The sequence below is a fragment of the Poecile atricapillus genome, chromosome W, assembly GCF_030490865.1.
Source record: "Poecile atricapillus isolate bPoeAtr1 chromosome W, bPoeAtr1.hap1, whole genome shotgun sequence".
In the NCBI taxonomy this organism is placed as follows: Eukaryota; Metazoa; Chordata; class Aves; order Passeriformes; family Paridae; genus Poecile; species Poecile atricapillus.
In genome coordinates this window covers 2,345,185-2,364,289 of record NC_081288.1, presented here as the reverse complement: position 1 = coordinate 2,364,289, position 19,105 = coordinate 2,345,185, and the positions used below count along the sequence as shown (strand labels likewise).

Below are 19,105 nucleotides of genomic sequence, written 5' to 3'. Positions count from 1 at the left end.
TCTAATATTGCTCCCATCATGTCAGATTTTTTCAAAGTTCATTTAAATAAAATGATGACAATATTTTCTTCCTAATTTGTCCCTTTCCTGGCTGCTTCAGAGATTGTTGTGGCAATAATTACGATTTCATGGTCAGGCCCTGCTCCTCCATAGGAGTGATACAATTTTGCCCCCGCTGTGTCTTCAAACAAGGAATCTCCAAACAATCCCTGGGATGTCTCCCACTGCTCCAAATGATTTGATAAAGTGGAGAGCTGATAAAGCAATCAAACAAATCCTATTTATGCATCCCTGAGAGGATAATTCATGCACCAGTGAGCGCTGGCAATGGGAAATTACCTTTGGAGTTGAAATTTCCATCCCAAAGTTGCATTGTACTTTTGTTTTTGCAGGCTGCGAGTTTCTGCTTGAAATTTATATCCAGTTGCCACTTTTACTGTACAAGCAAAAAGCCTGAATGCAAAATATTTAATGTGCTTGTCTATAAATTGATATTTTCTAATAGCTTACTCGATGCTGCTGAGTTTTACATTTGTCTCTGGCTTCTCAATAGCTCAAACATGCAGTCCTTTATGTGAGAGGTGTTTTTTTCTTTAATCTAAATAACAAAAACAGCAGTTGGAAATTGATTTTCTGGGCATTGTTCAACATCCTCTCATCCCTTGTACTCTGTCATCGTCACTCACTCGGGGGTTTATTTGGAATATAAAAAAGTGCGAGATAAAGTGAGAAATCTGAGGTCTGTTTTTTGCTGGATTCTTCATGGAAAGGGCTGGAAGAGGTTGGAAAAGCATCAGAAAGGGCTGTCCAGGGCTGTGGGGAGTCCAGATCCGTGGATGTGGCACTTGGGGACGTGGCCAGTGGTGGCCTTGGCAGTGCTGGATATTCCAGACTTCTGTCTTTGCTTGGCTTTTTTATTTTGGGCATCTGCGCTGTGTGATGAGGACCCTGTCTGGCTTTCATCCATTTGATATTATTCCTAATAATCATTAATCCATGAGGTATTTTGGAAAGGAGTTTATGCCCAAATTTTACAAAGAGGGAAATGCACTCAGGGTTTGGTCACTGAACCACCCCGAAGGTCAGGAACAGATTCAAGCATCCTTGTTTTTCCTCCTGTTTTGGTGGTTTGACTTCCATAAAATCTTCCAAAATCCCATTTGGGAAGTGGAGGAATTCCCTGTGTCTGGAGAAGTTCAGGACTGACAGAGGGTAACTGCATGGAATGTTCCAGGCCAGGCTGGACAGGGCTTTGAGCAACCTGGGGTAGTGGAAGTTGTCTCTTCTCAATCCTTCTTTCCATCCTTTCCAAGCAGCCTTTGACCAAGCTCTGGGAAGAGTTTCAGTTTTTTAAATCATGTGACCACTTTCTGTTCGGATGGAATTATGGAAGGAAACCTCTTTTTTCCTGAGGATGCCTTTCCTTGTCTTTTTTTCTCATTAATTTAATTTTTGGGTGCTGAGTTTTTTGAGGCTGTGGCAAACGAGGGCGGTGAGAGGAGAGCAGAGCAGGAGGGATCAAGTAAGAGGGACATTATAATTTTTTAATTAACTTGTCTTGACTTCATTCAGACCCTGCTCTACTGTCAACATGAGGCTTTGTAAATCCAAGGAATGCTGAGGATGTTTTTGGATGGAGATCCAGTGTGAGGCCTTTTTAATGCATCAGTTGAGATATAAATCCATTTCTTTTCCATATTCCATACCCTGATTCTAAAGCAGGGATGAATTAAATGGGTAAAAAAACACAGAAGGTTTTCTTTTCTATTTTGTTTTTTTTTCTATTTAATTAAAACCTCCAATCAAATAGAATTTTCTTTTTCCTTAGGTCCTCCACTGGTCCAGGACTCAGAGTTTAGGCCAATTTCCTTAATTTGATCTCAAACTTCTGCAGTTATTTTTTAACCAGAGCTTCCCTGAGCTCTGCATTTCCTCAGTTTCCAGCTAATTCTGCTGGATGTTGTTCAGTCACTCTTGGAATTTTCTTCCCACACCACTCTTCCATGGAATTATGTATTCTGTATTTCGTATCCTGTCCCTCAATCCCCATCCCATCGCTCCAACCTCACATCCCGTGGTTTAAACCCCCTTGGTTTAATTCCCACCGTTCTGGGGCACCGTGGTTTGTGCTCACTGCTGGAACTTTTGGATGGTTTATGGGATTTTCCTTCCTCCTGTCCCTATTTTTACACAAACCCAGGGATTCCTGAGACCCCTCCTCAGGTGATGGATCTGATTTGGGAATGCCAAAGGTGTCTCTTCTCCAAGCCCTTTCTTCCTCCTCATTTATTTGTTTTCTCCACAGCCACTGACCAGAAACATTCTATTGTCACTCTGCAATTTCTCCTTTTTCCTCGCTTTTTGTCCCATTTCTTCCCACTTTTTGCTCCTCTCAAAAACTCCTGGAAAATGCACGTCTCCCAAATCCCTCGGCTTTCAAAGATAAGCTGATCTGGAGCTACTTAGGTAGAGCCTATCTCAAATAACGCGCGTTTCTGATACGGAAAGAAATATTTATAAACCATTGAATTCTTTGAATTGGCAGAATCTCGGGTTTATTTAACATTTTCCGTGGGCCCATCTGCTGCTGCTGTGCTGCTATCGGTGCAATTATGATTTCATCGATAAGAGGATTGGGGGTGTAAATAAATATAGAGGGGGAGGAACTGAGAGGAGTTTTTTTTTCAGGTATTACTTCATTGGGGCTGAGTGCTGCATGCTGATGTTAAAGGGGAAAAAATCCAAGGAGAACAGAGCTCTTGGATTCCTCTTCCTGCTCTCCTCACTGGAGTTTCTGTCTGAGGAACGTGGCAGAGGTTGGGATTCCATCTGTGTTCAGCTTTCTCCCCTAAATTCTGTAATTAAATGACATCACAGGGGTTTAAATGCATCAGCTGAAGGCTGGAACATCCCACTGGATTAAAGGAATTTGAAAATCACGTAATTCCAACCCCCTGTCATGGGAAGAGACTCCTTCCACTATCCCAGGTTGCTCCAAGTCCTGTCCAACCTGGAACACTTCCAGCTAAAATCAATATATTCTTAAAATGTATTTCTTTACAAGAAAAAGAATTGGCATAATCATAAATTTGGCTGAATAATAAATTATTCACAACATTCAAGCACTATTAGTTAGAGGAAGAAGATGAAATATGCAGAGGACTAAAATGATTCACACAGGGCTGGATGAGTTAAGACAAGTATTAGAATTCCTGGTGCAGTTTTTACAGTGTAGGGCAATAAAAATTCACAGAGAAAAAATCCAAACTAAAACCGCTGCAACATCCATCATATCCATGAAGCTGCATTGCTACATTGTACACATATTTTTTCCCTCTTCCTGGTAATTGAAAAGAACTGGGAGTTGTAAGGAGGGAATGTGAGGAAAGTGAGCACAATTCACGGCGCAGGTGGCCACAAAGGCAGGGTTTATATCAGAAAAACCCACTCCCATTTTCTCAGATTGCTGCTGAATATCTTGGTGGTTCCCAGGATTTATTTCCACCTCTTTCAGCTTCCCAAGCTGGGAGCTCTCTCTCATGCCCTGAAGGAATATAAACACAAACATGAGGCTTTATTTGCAGGGAGACTCCTGAATTCAGACTGGAAGAATTCCCACCCCTGGTGCTGTAAAATCCTCGTAACCCAATAAATGTGGGCTTTTGCCATCCCTCTGGAAAACCACCAGCTCCAACTGACCCTGTGCTTGTGGGATTGTAATTGGATTAGGAAGAACTCTTTGATTGACAGTGGAGAGTTAATTAGGCTAACGACTTCCTGGCGCTGTGCCTCTGGAGCATCCCTTTGGAAAATCCTGAAGTTCTGAGCGTGACCCCCCCATCCCATCAAGGAAGGAGCTGCCATCCCCTCCCATCATCATCATCATCTCAGCAGGAGTGGTGCTGCCTGGCAGGGCAGGGAGGAAATCCTGCTAAATCAGCCCATCTGTTCCTGATCCTCAATTAGTGTCATTCCTGTCAGGAACGGGAGATTCCCCATCCTTGATGTAATTATGGACACGTTTCACTGGAGGGTTCCTCTTGCAGTGTGTAAGGATGGGAGAGCTTCCAGCACATTCCAGGGCCTGGAGGGGCTCCAGGAGAGCTGGAGAGGGACTGGGGACAAGGCCTGGAGGGACAGGACACAGGGAATGGCTTCACACTGCCAGAGGGCAGGGATGGATGGGATCTGGGGAAGGAATTCCTGGCTGGAATGGAATTCCCAGAGCAGCTGTGGCTGCCCCTGGATCCCTGGAATGTCCAAGGCCAGGTTGGATGGGACTTGGAACACCCTGGGACAGTGGGAAATTCCCTGCCCATGGCAGGGGTGGAATGAGATGATTTTCCAGATCCCTTCCAACCCAAACCATTCCTTGAAGCCTCAGGAGAATTCCCAGATGAAGGGAACCGCCGTCCACATGACCTTACCATGGAAAAGGATGGGACCTGTCCCTTTCCAAGCACTGATGTGTGTGTCAGGGGGAGGATGAGGACAGTGGCAGAGTCACCCTGAGCAGTGCCAGGCACTTTGTGGGAATTCTCAAATTTCCCAGCTGCCTCTTCCAGCTGGATTTGAGAGGAATATTCCTGGTCAACAGCCTGCACTTGTGTCTGTGTCTGTGTGTAAAGATAACTTCTTGTCACACCAAAACACCACCCTTTGATCTGATAATCTGTAATTAAGAGCCAGAATGTGCCTTACTCCATCCTTCCAGCCCCATTTCCCACAGTTCTGTGTTGAAAGAACCGAATCTGCTCCTCATGTGTCAGCACTGTAATTATGGGATAATCAACCTGACACACACATGAACATCCAGTGGCATTTCCCAGGGGCAGGAAATCGTTTCCCCACTGGCAGTAACAGCCCTGGATGTGTCTGTGCTCTTGTTTGCAGCAGCTTTATTAGGTAATGAATTAAGTGTGATTTGTAAGGATCACTCTGTGGGCAGAAGCCAAGTGTCTGGGCAGGAGACAGCAGCTGTCGGGAATTCCTCATTCCAGGTTTGAGGATCGGGAGCTGGGAAAAAAAAATGTCAGCCGCAAATGGGAATTAGTGAAATGAGTTTAAATTGGAATAATGTAACTCCTGGTGCTGAGGCCATGGGAGCAAAGGCCTTCACTCCTTAGAGAAGAGAAATGGAATCTTTAGACGTGGCACAGCATCCAATTTGTCCAAATTTGCTGCCTCCAGTAGCACAGGGCTGTTGCAAATCCATTCTCCTCATTAGCCTGGCCCAGACCCTGGATGCCAAATGAGGTGGATGATCCAAGGCAATCCCAGATCCCAGTTTTTCATCTCTGTTTCCTCTGGAAACTGGCTTTGTTTTCCCCAAACACATCCTGCAAACACTCCTCCTTGTAAAAGGAGCCCACTGAGCCTCTTCTCAACCCTCCAGAGGAGCAACAAAATCCTGCTGGTGTTTCCTTGCCATAAATTCCTTCATATGGGAAACTTCCAGTCATTTTTTTGAGCGTTTTCAGCCAGAGCTGCAAACTCTGGCTCGGTGGCCAAGGTGTGAATTTATTAATGATGAGAGCCTGGAGCACAGCCTGGAACACTGGTTCTTGCCTTCCTAAATGGCAATATTGGTGTGTCCCAACTGAGCTCAGGTTTTCAGCCAATTAACTAATGAAAGTGATGAGCTTGGAGCTCTGAGTAGGTTGAAGTCACCTGGCTGGATTTGTGATCTCGACCTCAAAAGTGCAGAATTGTTACCCTGGCAGCTCTTTATAAACGAGATCTTTGTGCTCCTGTGCAAATAGCTGGAACTGAACACCACAGAATGGTTTGGGTTGGAAGGAACCTTAAAATTCATCTTGTCCCACCCCCTGCCATGGGCAGGGACACCTCCCACTATCCCAGGCTGCTCCAAGCCCTGTCCCACCTGGCCTTGGACACTTCCAGGGATCCAGGGCCAGCCACAGCTGCTCTGGAAAAGCTGTTTTTTTTCTCCTCTGTGGTGTTGCATGCCCAGGGCTGGTGAGGAAGGAAAGTCCTCACGCTCCCATTGATCCATTGGAGTGTGACAGGACACCCAGTGATTCCTCACCTGGCTGTCCTGGAGGGATTCGTGTTGTCCCCGCTCTTCTGTCACAATTTCCATGGGATTGAGTGTGGCTGAAACCAAACTCGTGTGCCCAGGTGGGCAAGAGACCAGTGGCCCCTGGGCTGTGCCAGTCCCGGTGTGGGCACAGCCCCAGGGCAGGGACTCTCCCCTGGAATTTGGGGACAGCCCCCGACAGGAAAGTCCTGGAGAGGTGGAGAGTGTCCAGGGAATGGAGCTGGGAAAGGGTCTGGAGCCCCAGGAGAGGCTGAGGGAGCTGGAAAGGGGCTCAGCCTGGAGAAAAGGGGGATCAGGGGGAATTTCTGGCTCTGCACAACTCCCTGCCAGGAGGGGACAGCCGGGGGGGATTTGGGATCTTATCCCAGGGAACAGGGACAGGAGGAGAGGGAACGGCCTCAGGCTGGGCCAGGGGAGTCTCAGGGTGGATTTTAGGGAAAATTCCTTCATGGAAAGGGTCTAAATCATTGGAATGGGCTGCCCAGGGCAGGGGTGGAGTGTCCATCCCTGGAGGGATTTCAAGTCCTACCCAGATTCTCCGGTCAGGCAATAAGGCATGGAAATGATCTGGGATCTGTGTTCCATCCCACGTGTTTCAGGGTCTTACCAACAGGTTTGGGTACTTGATTAAAATGTGAAAGTTACTCAATGAAAGATTGAGCTTGGTGTTGACTGGGATAGAGGGAATTCATGCTCTGCCAGAGATTTCTGAAGTGATGGTGTCTTATTTCCAGCTGTTAAATGAAATAGTCTGGGAATTCCACAGAGTTCTCCATAGAACTCTGTTTCTCCAAATACTTCCATGGACACAGGTTATGGAATGTTTAACTGGCCATCCTGGCCTTTTCTCCACGTTGGATGATAGAAGATCCATCTGCTGTGAGAGGACAGCCAGAATCACTCCTCACACTCCCCTGGTGGTGCCACAGGCTGATGTCCAGCCTGGACAGACCATGGTCACTCCTGCCCAACTGAGGTGTCCGTAACAGGACATCTCCACGTGTGCCGAGTTCTCCTGGAGCTCCACCGAGGTACTCCAGCATTGTCTCCTGGTGGGCTCTGGAGTTACAACCTTAATTTGGATTTTCCTTTGCCCTGGTGTGTTTTTTAGGATTTAACTGGCTGTCCCCACTCTGGAGATTCAGGAGTCAGGGGTTGTGCCGTCTGTCCACTGATTTATTGGAATGTCAGCACGGGGCAGACTAATTGGAGTCAGGATTAATTGGAGTCACAGGCACAGACAGGGATGGGGCTCTTTGCTCTCTGATGGTGCAGCAAATCTGATCTGATCCTGGCTCTTGTAGGCTCAAAGAATCTGCCACACCAAATCCAGGGGCTTTAAAACCTCTGGCCGGTTCCAGTTGTTCTTCCAAAGCCATCCCTGCATTCCCATTCCAAATTGGAACAACACAATCTAATAACCCCCAGTTTGTCCATTTGTAAAGCTCTCACTGCAGCTCCTCTATTAACAGAGCCATTTGAAAGATTTATCCTTGGCATATGTTGCTTTTTAAAAGGGGCCAGATTGAGAGCTGGGGGGTTGGAGCACAAAGGATGAGCCACCAGATCTGATTGACAAAAAGAAAATTAATGGAAATAACAAGTTAATTTTTACAGAGCTGTTGTGCTCAGGAGAAAATGTGAAGTTGTGGGGGGTATCATTACATTCCAGTGGTGGTCAACAAACTGAATGTAATAGGACATTAAAGGAAATGGGATTTAATAATAGGAAAAGCTGGAGTTAGTGAACTTCATGTTTCACTTGGTTAATAGGGTGGCATTATATGGTGGCTCTGTTAACATAATTATTGCTGTGATAGCCGAGTGTTTTACACACATTTGATGCTGCCTCACAATGTATCTGTGTGATGGGCACAGGCAATTCCTGTGGAATTGCTGGGATTGTTTAAAATTACGGTGCTTTTAAAGCAGGGCTGGATGTATTTTCTACCCTGCATGGAGCAGAGCAGCAGAGAAATGGTGTTACCTGTTGTGGGAAATAAAGCTTTGACTTTGCTTTTATGTAACTTTAAAAAAAAAAGGAGAAATGGTGGAGTCCTCCAGGTTTGGCTTCATGCCCTGGGTTCACATAAAACAAGGACATCACAGATCTTTAGAGAGGAATTGATGGAGTAGTTGGGGAATTTGTCTTCTGTAGGGTTGGATTTAAATTACAAATGGATGGACTGGAGGTGATTTAGTCCAGGGGTCATTTTGGGTTATCATCTCCATCTTGGAACAATCTTGTCACTTGCAGGCAACTTGGCTCCACCTCAGCCTGGCTTTGGGCTGGAAATTTAGGGATTCAAGGATGGGAGAGGAGAAATTTGGTACAGAGAAGCAAAGAGGTGGCTGGAATAACAGCTGGAATAACAGCTCAGTTCTGTATAAAGAAGATATTTCAATTATTAGTTTATTTTATTGGTGACAAAGGATGAAGTAGGAGCTCATCAAAGCTGGATTTAAGGCTGAAGGTGAAGCCTGGTGCTGTGCTGAGCTGAACATCCCAGCTCTGCTCCCCAGTCCCTGGAAAAGCAGCATTTCACATTTCCCTATTCCCTGGATGTGCATAGTTGGGTTTTTTTGGTGATGATCCCATCCTCCCCTGCAGTTCAGAGATCTCTGAATCTTTGAATCTTTGCCAACGTTCATTCTTGGGGAAACTCAGGCTCTGAGTTTTGGCACGCCCAAAAAAGTCCTCCACAAATGAGGAAGAGACAAAACCATTCTCTCAGAGGTTTCCTGTTTCCAGGTTCACGTTGTGAGGAACCCACAGGTGTTTTAGGGGATGAAAAGCAGCTTCAGGGCACAGAGGGAACACAGCAGCTCCCTTTGTTCTCCAGATGAACTCAGAGGCCTCGTGGCGTCCTTGGAGTCTGTAGGGAGTCAGAGCCTCTCCCAAACTTCCATGTGGGTCAGGCTGGTGCTGCTGGATCCAGGGCCGAGTTCTCTTGGGATACTCCTCCACAGGGAGTTTCCCTTATCTCAGTTCTGGTTTAGGAAGGATACCCCAAAAGCTCGTTGGGCTTTTGTTTCTCGTATTTATTAATATAAAATTAAAAGACTTGGCAGGTCTTCCTCAGACTTTCTGTTCAAGTTCAACTCACCATTGTTTGGCTCAAATGGTACAAAATGGCCTCGAAATACACAGCTCCTTTATCTTTATACTCATTTTCACCCAATTAACAATAGACACGTAAATTATTTTTCTTAGTGACCCAATGACCCATCACCTGTGTGCTGCACTGTGACATTTTCTATCCAATCACCTGCTATTACCCAAAAACCTCTAGAAGAAGAAGAAAGAACAAGAGACGACAACACCCTAAATCTTCCATCTTGTCTTCTGTTCTCTAAACTAGTTTAAACTCTAAACTTTAACTTTTTCACCCAGTGACTTAAGAAAATTCTCTAATTTACACACTCACACTTTTAGGTTTTTTTTTTTACTTTAATAGTTATTTTCATGGTGTTATATAAAGTCCAGTGTTTTCTTGGATATCAGAGATAAAAGCACAGAGATAAGAATCCAACAAGTGGGGCTGTTCCACGCTGGGGGATTTCAGGGACACCCAGAGCTCCTGGAGGGAGCAAACGTCACCCCCTGTGCTGTCCCCACACACCAGGGACAGGGGTTTGGCTCAGAGAGTCTTTAGGGTCCCAACAAAGCTGGAGTTTTGTCAGGTTTGATCTAAAACCCCTGCAAAGGTGTGGAGCAAACTGGGGCCGTCTGCTGTAGGGGGTGAAAGCCAACCCCAGTGCCAGGATGGTTCGGGATGGAGGGACCTTCAAGCTCATCCATGGGCAGGGACATCTCCCATTGTCCCACAGTGCTCCAGCCTGGCCTTGGACACTTCCAGGGATCCAGGAGTAGCCACAGCTTCTCTGGGAATTCCATCCAGCCCTTCCCCACCCCCCCAGCCAGGAATTCCTTCCCAGTCTCCCATTTAACCCCACCATCTTTCACCTCAAACCCATTGAGCCATTCCTTTAGGGAAAGCAGCCCCAATCCCTTGTCCCACACAAGATTTTTCCCAGTGTTTTCCCAGGGCTGTGATGCTGATACATTTCACAGCCTTCCTCTCACAGTGACAACTCCAAGTTGTACCATTTTGTTCCTTTTGGAGCTCAGTTTTTTCCAGGAGGGTCCCCAAACTCCTGGCTGCTCCTCGTGCAGATTTTTTCCCCTTTGAGAAAATCCTGCCTGGCTCTTCGCTGAGGTTTGGCAAAGCATGGAATTGCTGCTGATTCCTGAATTTCCCTCCTGCCCTCGCAAGAGATGAGAGGATGGAGAGCAGGAGAGCTGAGCTTCCATCCAGCCTTGCCAGAAACTTCCACTGGCTGGGGTCTCGGGATATTTGGGAAGGACGAGGGAGGAATCTGAGCTGCAGGGCACGAGGTAAACATTTCTCCACATCATGAATGTGATTAATTCTGCCTCTCCATCTCCTGGTCCCAAACACAAGCCAATATTCCCCTCTGGAGACATCAGAAGAAATTGCACCTTGAGAGAGTCCTGTTACATCAGAAATTTGTGTCCTTCAGGTGGCAGCTGAGCATTAAAGAAACAATATTTTTAGCAGCGGTTGAGAGCTAAATTTTAATTTAATTTTTTTTTTCCAGGGTGTTTGTGGGTGTTTGCAGGACCTCAGAGACAACGAAACACTGATTTTTCTGTCACAGCTGCAGGGGAAGGAGGCATTTCTTACCTCAATCTCATGGCTGAGCAACCACAACACAGAAATCGATTCTTTAAATCTTGTATTTTTTTTAGCTGCTGTTGAAAAAGAGGAGTCCTGGGCTCTTTCATCTTCCAGCACTAAAGCTCTCAGCTCTGTGGGGACATGGAACCTTTTTACAGTAACCAAAAGAATTATCTCGAGTAGTTGAGCCTTTTTATGGTTTGGGAATTTGTGTTTGTACAGGGGAAGGAGTGGATTTGGTGAATTATCCAAAATAACCCATTAAACTCAGCTTGGGGTCGTGGGAACAACTCTGGCTTGTGCTGCCAGGTACTTGTAATTAATTATTACTTAATATTTCAGAGAAAAACACCCCAGATGTCGTGTTTGCTGTTAGCAGCACTCATTCCTCTGGTTGTCCCTTTCCTGAATGTTTTCTAGGCTATTTAATGTTTCAAAATAGCAGAAAATTCATGCTTTTTCTCTGGTATTTGGTGATTTTTTGGGGTCTGGTTTTGCTAATATTTTAAACACACTTAAAGTAACAAAACCTCCTTTGAGTCTCCCAGAGTTGTGTACACTTCTTTTGGTGATAATATATTTTAATTATATAATAATTATAATAATAATTATATATGATAATAATATTATTATATAAATTATATTGAAAATTATATAGAATTTAAATATATAATAATAATTTTCATTTTAGTCACATTTTGGGGTCACCTAGAAGGATCTTAAACCTTTTTTCCTCTCTTTGGAGTGACTTTGTCCAGAATCAGCTCTATTACCTTGCATGGCCACGATGTTTATGGGCAAGGTGTGAAACATCAGTCCTGGGGTGGCTGATCATGGAGCAAAATAATTCCCTGCAGTGATGTTTTTAGGCAAAATGATGTGATTTCCGTTACTTTAGGATCTGATTGATTGGTCTTCAGTGGCAATGATCCATGTGCTGCAGGGAATAATTTGAATTTAATTGCATTTATTGTGTTCGGCACTTGTGTAATGATCAGGATCTTTTAGCCTGGGAGCACCTCCAGGCCTCACTTTGCCCTTCCAGGACCTAAAGGGGCTCCAGGAGAGCTGGAGAGGGACTGGGGACAAGGCCTGGAGGGACAGGACACAGGGAATGGCTTCCACTGCCAGAGGGCAGGGATGGATGGGATCTGGGGAAGGAATTCCTGGCTGGGCTGGAATTCCCAGAGCAGCCCCTGGATCCCTGGAATGTCCAAGGCCAGGCTGGACACTGGGGCTTGGAGCATCCTGGGACAGTGGGAAATGTCCCTGCCCATGGATGGGGTGGAATGAGAATCTTTAAAGTCCTTTCCAACCCAATTCTTTCCATTATTCCACTGACCCTCTCCCAAAATTCCCACTGTTGATGTGAGGTGGCTTCCTGAGTGTGTCATGGACAATGTGGGATCTTCCAGGTTTCTCTCTTGGTTTAATGTGTCCTCAAACTTTCCAGAACTCACAATCCTGGGTATTTTATCTCTGATTTCCTTGAATCTGGAAAACCATGTTGGAATTTTCCATTCTGTCAGCGTCTGGGATCCAGTTCAAGGGATTTCTGATGTTTTCCTTAATGTTTCCTTGCTCTGTTGAAGCTCCCCAGAAGGTTCATCCCAGGTACTTGGATGTTTCATGACTAAGGCAGAGGGAAGAGAGCAGTTCAGGATCACACAAAAATGAAATGTAAATTTGGGCTGAATGTCAGAAAAAATTGTCTTAATAAGGTTGTGGAATATTTGATATTTTTTCCTGTCATTCATTGGTTTGAGGAGGGAATTTCAGATATTATTACCATCATCATTAAGGCAAAGAGTCATTGATGCTCTGCACTTCCAGTGCCTTCAGTTTCTTTTAATGATTTAGAAGACATCTGATAACAAGGAGTCAGAAGAAAGCCTTGGGAAGGCAGGAGTTGTAGGTTTCTAAATCAATCCACGCAGCTTTTTTAGGTTTTACGCTTTTTATCCCACACTTTCAGCTTAGGTAAGACAGTGCACACAGCCAATTAAGTTGCAAGCTAGAATGAATTAAATTTTCTGAAATGAGGTGCTTTTTTTTTCTTTTTTAATCCAAATGACTGTCATTTACCAAAAACTACTTCATTTCCCTGAAAGTGCTTTTCAGTCTAAGGGGAATGCTTAATTGCAGCCACAAATCACCTCAAATGCTTTTATAGGAGGATAAAACAAGTTGAAAATTGTGCATCATTTTAAAAATGCAGGTTCTGAATTCAGGATAAGGTGCAAATTTCTATTTTTTTTTTTTCCCCTTGACTTCTCTGTTGAAGAACTCCATCCTCACTGCGACATCTAAAAGTGTCCTTCAGAGCAGGGATGTCCCCATGAGCCTTTTTTAAGGATTTCAGACAATTCCCAGGAATATCTACAGTGACCATCATCCTAAATTTGGTGACACCCCTCAATCTGGATTCTTATTCAGACAAAGCATTTTTGCATTTTGGAGGTGGAACACAATTGATGGTTCTGAAATCAGGCTGGGAGAGCTGGGAATGTTCCCCTGGAGAGGAGAAGGGAATCCAGGGAGAGCTTCCAGAACATTCCAGGAATTCAAGGAGCATCAGGAGAGCTGGAGATGGACTGGGGACAAGGCCTGGAGGGACAGGACACAGGGAATGGCTCCCACTGCCAGAGGGCAGGGATGGATGGGATCTGGGGAAGGAATTCCTGGCTGGGCTGGAATTCCCAGAGCAGCCCCTGGATCCCTGGAATGTCCAAGGCCAGGCTGGACACTGGGGCTGGGAGCAGCCTGGGACCGGGGAAGGTGTCCCTGCCATGGATGGGGTGGAATGAGATGATCCTTGAAGTCTCTTCCAACCCAAACCATTCTGGGATAAATATTTCTGGAATAGCTGTGGGCCAAATTGCCTTTTTTTACCTCTAAAAGTCCCGTGGATGGCTTGGATGAGTAGCACAACATTTTTGGAGAGGACTCTTAGGATGTATTTTTTCCATGCTGTTAAACACTTTTTTGTTCTTTATAAAGAACAAATTCTGTTGGAATAAGCCAGCCAGCAGGATTTGGAATTGAAATAAATAAATAGCACCGCGTGTGGCTGTGAACGTGTGGCCGTATCTGCCAGGCAGAAAACAGGGAATGTCTGCTGGCTCTTTAATGCCACCCAACATTTCCCATTTCAAACACTCATTTTCCGTTTCTTGTAGTTTGGCTGATCTTTTATTGCCAACTGGGCTGATTTTTTAAGAGAAATATATCTGAGATAGTTGTTTTTTTCTCTGAGAAGGAGAAGAAATTCTGGTTGAATTCTGGTGAGTTCTCCTTTGGCTGGGAATTTCTATCTCCACATTTCTCAGCAAGAGGAAGTGTTGGATAAAGGGTATGGAAAATAACCCCAAATTTGGTTTATTTGGACCCCTTGAAAGCTCAAGTGCAGCGCTCACACTTCTGCTCCATAGCAGCCGAAATTCCCAATGGACACAATTCCAGCTGGAGCTCAGTGAGACCAAGCCAGAGGAAAGGGCTGGTTCCTGAGCCAGCCTTCATGGTGTTTTTTGGGCTCCCAAACCTGCTGGGCTCCTGGCAGAGAAACACAGGATTTCCGAGTGGGATTGGGAACCATGGAAAATAAGAGAACTGATGGTGGAATTCCCAGAAATGGGAAGGATATGACAGGAAGAAGTCAGGAAGAGGGAAGCAGAGAGCCCTGTGGCACTGAGTGGCAGAAGAGTCACTCTTGGTGTCACGTTTCTTCAGGTGACAGTTGTGTGTTGGTGTGACTCGGGAATTCCCAGCGCTGTGACATTCCCTGACCATCCCATTCCTTGGACAAGGATCATGGTGTCACTGAGGCTGTGATGTCCCACACAGCAGGGCAAAGGGAGGTGGCACAAACAGCTCCCATCTCTTTTCACTGTTTGACTTTGCATCCTTAATTCATGGAATCGTGGAATGGTTTGGGTGGGAAGGGACCTGAAAGCCCATCCAGTGCCCTGTCCAACCTGGCCTTGGACACTTCCAGGGATCCAGGGGCAGCCACAGCTTCTCTGGGCAACTCTTACTCCTCTTAAATAGAAAATATTAATGTTTTCAGTTTTTAATCTGTTCTTCATGGAATTCTGAGTAACCCTCCCAGTCCAGCCCATGGAGGGTGCCCCAGTGCTGCAGTTTAATATCCCAGGAAGATTCCTGGTGCAAATTTCACCTGCACCTGGAACTTTGTGACCCTTGCTTGAGCCCCCTGCTCTTGTGCCCAGCAGGATTTTGAAGGTTGGAGCTCCAGAGTGGCTGCCTCGGGTGCAGAGCAGTGTGGGACTCATTCTGCCTGCTGGAAATTTGGAGAGGTCATCCCTGAACCACAGCAGATCCCAGCAAATGGGATCCCAGTTGTCCTCTGGGGCTGTAAAAAGTACCTTGTCCCACTGGATTATCAAATCCAGGAACTCTGGGCCATTCCCTGCTGTAAGCCACATTCTGACACCCATTGTTCATTTTTCTTTACCTTTTCTCTGCTTCCATTTCCCTCGGCAGAGATCTTTGGGATTAAATGAAGACTTCACTGGTTTCCATTCCCATAATCATTCCATCAAACTATCCTTGAGCATCCCAACTGAAGGTCCCATATCCATATCCTCCAGTTCTCTGTGCCCTGCACGCCTTCAGTCTTAATAACTTCCTGCTGCTATCAAGTTGAATTCTGCTTCCTAAGCTCCTGATCATTTGTTCTTTATCACAAGTGATGCTGAGCACTCACAAATCCCCCCTCAGCCAGTGCTGTCTGGCAGCTCCCTCGTAATCCATGATTATTTTGTGGTTCCTATCAAAGAAAACAGGGATATGGTTTGATCCTGACCAGCACTAGTGAACCACTCTTGTCTTGTCCATGCCAAGACGTTAAAACTTAATGAGTCATCAAGGAGAAGTTTTCTGGAGATGAAGGCACAGATCTTTAGGAGAGATCTGGAATGGTGATTAATGCCAGGCACTGGGAAGCAAAAGTTCCTGGTGGCACCATTATCCAGCACTGACCTTTAGTCTGTGGTGCAGGAGACATTTGGGAACACCATCAGGGTGTTGTGAGATGAGGAGTTCCACTGCTGTTGTAGGTCAGCACATCTGAGCTCTGATGGTTTGCACGTGGTCATTCTCTAAAGACTAATTTTACTTGATTTAGCCATTTTTGAGCATTTTCTGGATTTTAAAAGTGTTTAAAAGCTGTTCTGTCACTTTGCTGGATGTTGTTCATTCCCAGTTCGAGCTCCTGAGCTTCTCCTTCCCACCTGAATGGTGTTCAACAGTAAATTTCACATTTTGGGGGAGTTCTGTGCTCAGTAAATAAACTTAAAAAGGAAGAGTGAGAGATTTACTGACAGCCATGGAAGGACACAGTAAATGAGCTCAACACAGTCCCATCAACCCTGGCAATGTCCCCTCAAGGACATGAGTGGTGTCACTCGGAACCGGTGACATCAGCTCTGGTATTTCTGTGATCAGCTCCATGGAGTCTCTGCTCTCTTCCCAGAAAACTCTGCTCTTTCCCTGTTTTACTGAGCTGATTCCCATCCTCACCCTGTGAAATCCAGGGAATAAAGCTGCTGTGATTCCCTCCCTGCGGCATCTCTCTCTCTTTGGAGAACCAATCTCCCAACTGAATTCCAAAGGGATCCCCCCTCGGAAGCTGCATTGTCCAAATGTGTCACTCCAGACCCATGGGGTCCACAGGGGGAGGATTTGGGGAGAAAAGAGCTCGGATTGGAAAGAAATCGTCCATGGGAATTGGCTCCTCAGTCAGTGCTGGGAAGGGAAGCGCCTCCTCTGGAGTGAGGAATGTGGAGGTGGAAAATTACGGATAATTAAGGAGATCTCGTTGAAAGGTTTGGGAATAGGGTCAGTGGTAAGGAATAAAATCACGGAATCCTTGAGGTTGGAAAAGACCTCTGAGATCACCAAATCCAACCGTTGCTCACCACCAAGCCATGTCCTAAGTGCCACACCCCTGTTTCTTGTCAGGGATGGCGACTCCACACTTCCTGCTCCACTTCTCACTGCGTAAATTTTTCCTGATATCCATCCTAAACTTCCCTCAGCACAACTCACAACAGCATAGCTCAATCCACTATAGCTCCAGATATTCAATCCCTAATTGTTTTGAAAGGAATACCAATTCCACTGCCTCAGATGTAGTTAAAGACATGACGAGGTAATTTCTGGAATAAACTCCTCCGTGGTAACCAGATGGCGGCACAGAAATAAAGAGATTTTGCAGGAGATGGCAAACATTTGGTGCTAAAATATTCCCAGCATCATCCTGCTGCTCTGTGTGCTCAGGAATGGGATCCTGGGATGGAACAATAAAGGGTGATAAAAATACTCCATAACAGACATCCATAATGCAGGAGGATAATGGCATCGTGCATAGACATTGTGTTTTTTTCATGTTTTCTTCTGGATTTTGAGCTGGAATATTCTGTTGTTCTGTTTGGAACCCACCTGTGGGACTCAAGTGACCATGCCCAGAAGGAAGCTTGGCTTTTAAAAGAGACTTGTGGCATCCTAGATTTTTTAATGGTGATTTTATTTTTATAAGGACATCTTCCCAACGTGTCCCAAATGGAAAAGCCAAATTTTTTTGGCCAAACGAACAGGAATTGTGCCTGGGATGTGGATTTTCTCTCATTTTATCTGTCCTTCTCCAGCAATTTAGTCTTTGTATCACCAATTGTTTGTATTTTATCTTTTTTTTTTTTTTTCCTAAAATTACATTGTGGACCTTTTCTCCTCTTAATTCCCCAAGCTGGGACAGTTCGTGGTCGTTCCCACACTGCTGGTGCTCAGCTCTGAAACGCCAGAATAGCAAAGGCCAACACCAACAAATCTAAAGTGTCTGCATGATTTAATTACATTTACTTTCATTCTTCCCCTTTCTTCTTTTCCAGGTTTATCCAGGAGATCGAGTTTGCCATGGAGCTGGGCCCGGGCAAGCAGTGCCCGCTGCGGGAGTTCCTCACCATGTACATCAAGAACATCTTCCTCAACCAGGTCCTGGCCGAGATCAACAAAGAGATCGAAGGCGTCACCAAGGCGTCGGATCCCCTGAAAATCTTGGCCAACGCCGACACCATGAAGATCCTGGGAGTGCAGAGGCCTCTGCTGCAGGTAGGAGCTGAGTGACCGCTCAGGACGTCCCTGGTTGTCCCTGTCCAGCCATGACCTGGTTGTGGATCCCATAAGGGAAAACGTGGAGCTGCTGGAGAAGGTCCAGAGGAGGCCACGGAGCTGCTCCCAGGGCTGGGAGAGCTGGGAATGTTCACCTGGAGAGGAGAAGGCACCAGGGAGAGCTTCCAGCGCATTCCAGGGCCTAAAAGGGCTCCAGGAGAGCTGGAGAGGGACTGGGGACAAGGCCTGGAGGGACAGGACACAGGGAATGGCTTCCACTGCCAGAGGGCAGGGATGGATGGGATCTGGGGAAGGAATATTTTCATGTGGTTCTCTCTCAGTAGTTCTGGGGACACCTGCCAGTCACAGAGCTCTGCAGTCAGGCCAAACACACATTCCAGGCTCCCAGGAGGAGCAGGGCTGGGATCTGATCCTCCCAAGCATGTTGGTGATTGATGTGGAGCCCCACAGCTCCCTCCATCAGAAAGAGATGTGAGGGATTTGGGTTGGAGATGGAGTGTTTGTAGGAGAAATCTGCTTTGAAACACCTTTTTTTGAACTCCAGTGTGGAGCAGTGATAAAAGCAGAAAATTGTCATCCCAGCTCCATGGGGAACAGGACAGTGTGGAATCCCACCTCAAAATTCTGATTTTCATGTGCTGCCTGGAACTGCAAGGAATGAACTGACTCTTGCTGTTGGTCATGTCAAGCTCTCTTAATCCTTTGAAGTTACTCCCTCTTTCCTGGGAAATCCTCTTATCCATCCTCTTGTCAGGGATGGATAACACTGGCAGAGTCCTTAGGAAGCAGCACCTTTATCCCAAGGTTTATGTGGCCATTTTCCATCCCAGTGTACAGCTGTAAAACACAGGGATATTATAATGCCACACAATAATAGGAATAACTATTATTATTGTTACCTTTTCCAGAATTTTGGATGGATTTATGGTCACTAACTCGTGCAGCAGGGCTGAGATGGTCCTTTCAAAGCCAAAGGAAAATCAAATTCCAGAACAACATTTCCAGAAGTCCCTAGAGGGGAACAGTTTCTTTAGAAAGGGGTCAAAATTCTCTTAGCAGGAATTGAAATTCTGTTTTGGAGCTGCACAGAATCCATGGATTGTTTCCTTCCCAAGCTTCACCAGCCTTAATAAGGATAAAGTATTTTTTGTGGCTTCATTTTACATGAAAATGGGTTCTATAATATCAGTAT

The 19,105-nt window shown here is 45.7% G+C and overlaps 1 protein-coding gene across 1 annotated transcript in view; it reads left to right on the top strand.

Annotated features, from left to right (window-relative positions):
- The window catches only part of LOC131591481 (exocyst complex component 4-like), a 293,155-nt gene that overhangs the window by 202,212 nt on the left and 71,838 nt on the right, over positions 1–19,105 (top strand). The window contains exon 11 of the mRNA XM_058862227.1: positions 17,673–17,892. Within this exon, the coding sequence (XP_058718210.1) occupies positions 17,673–17,892 (220 nt within the window). The remainder of the gene's footprint in view (positions 1–17,672; positions 17,893–19,105) is intronic.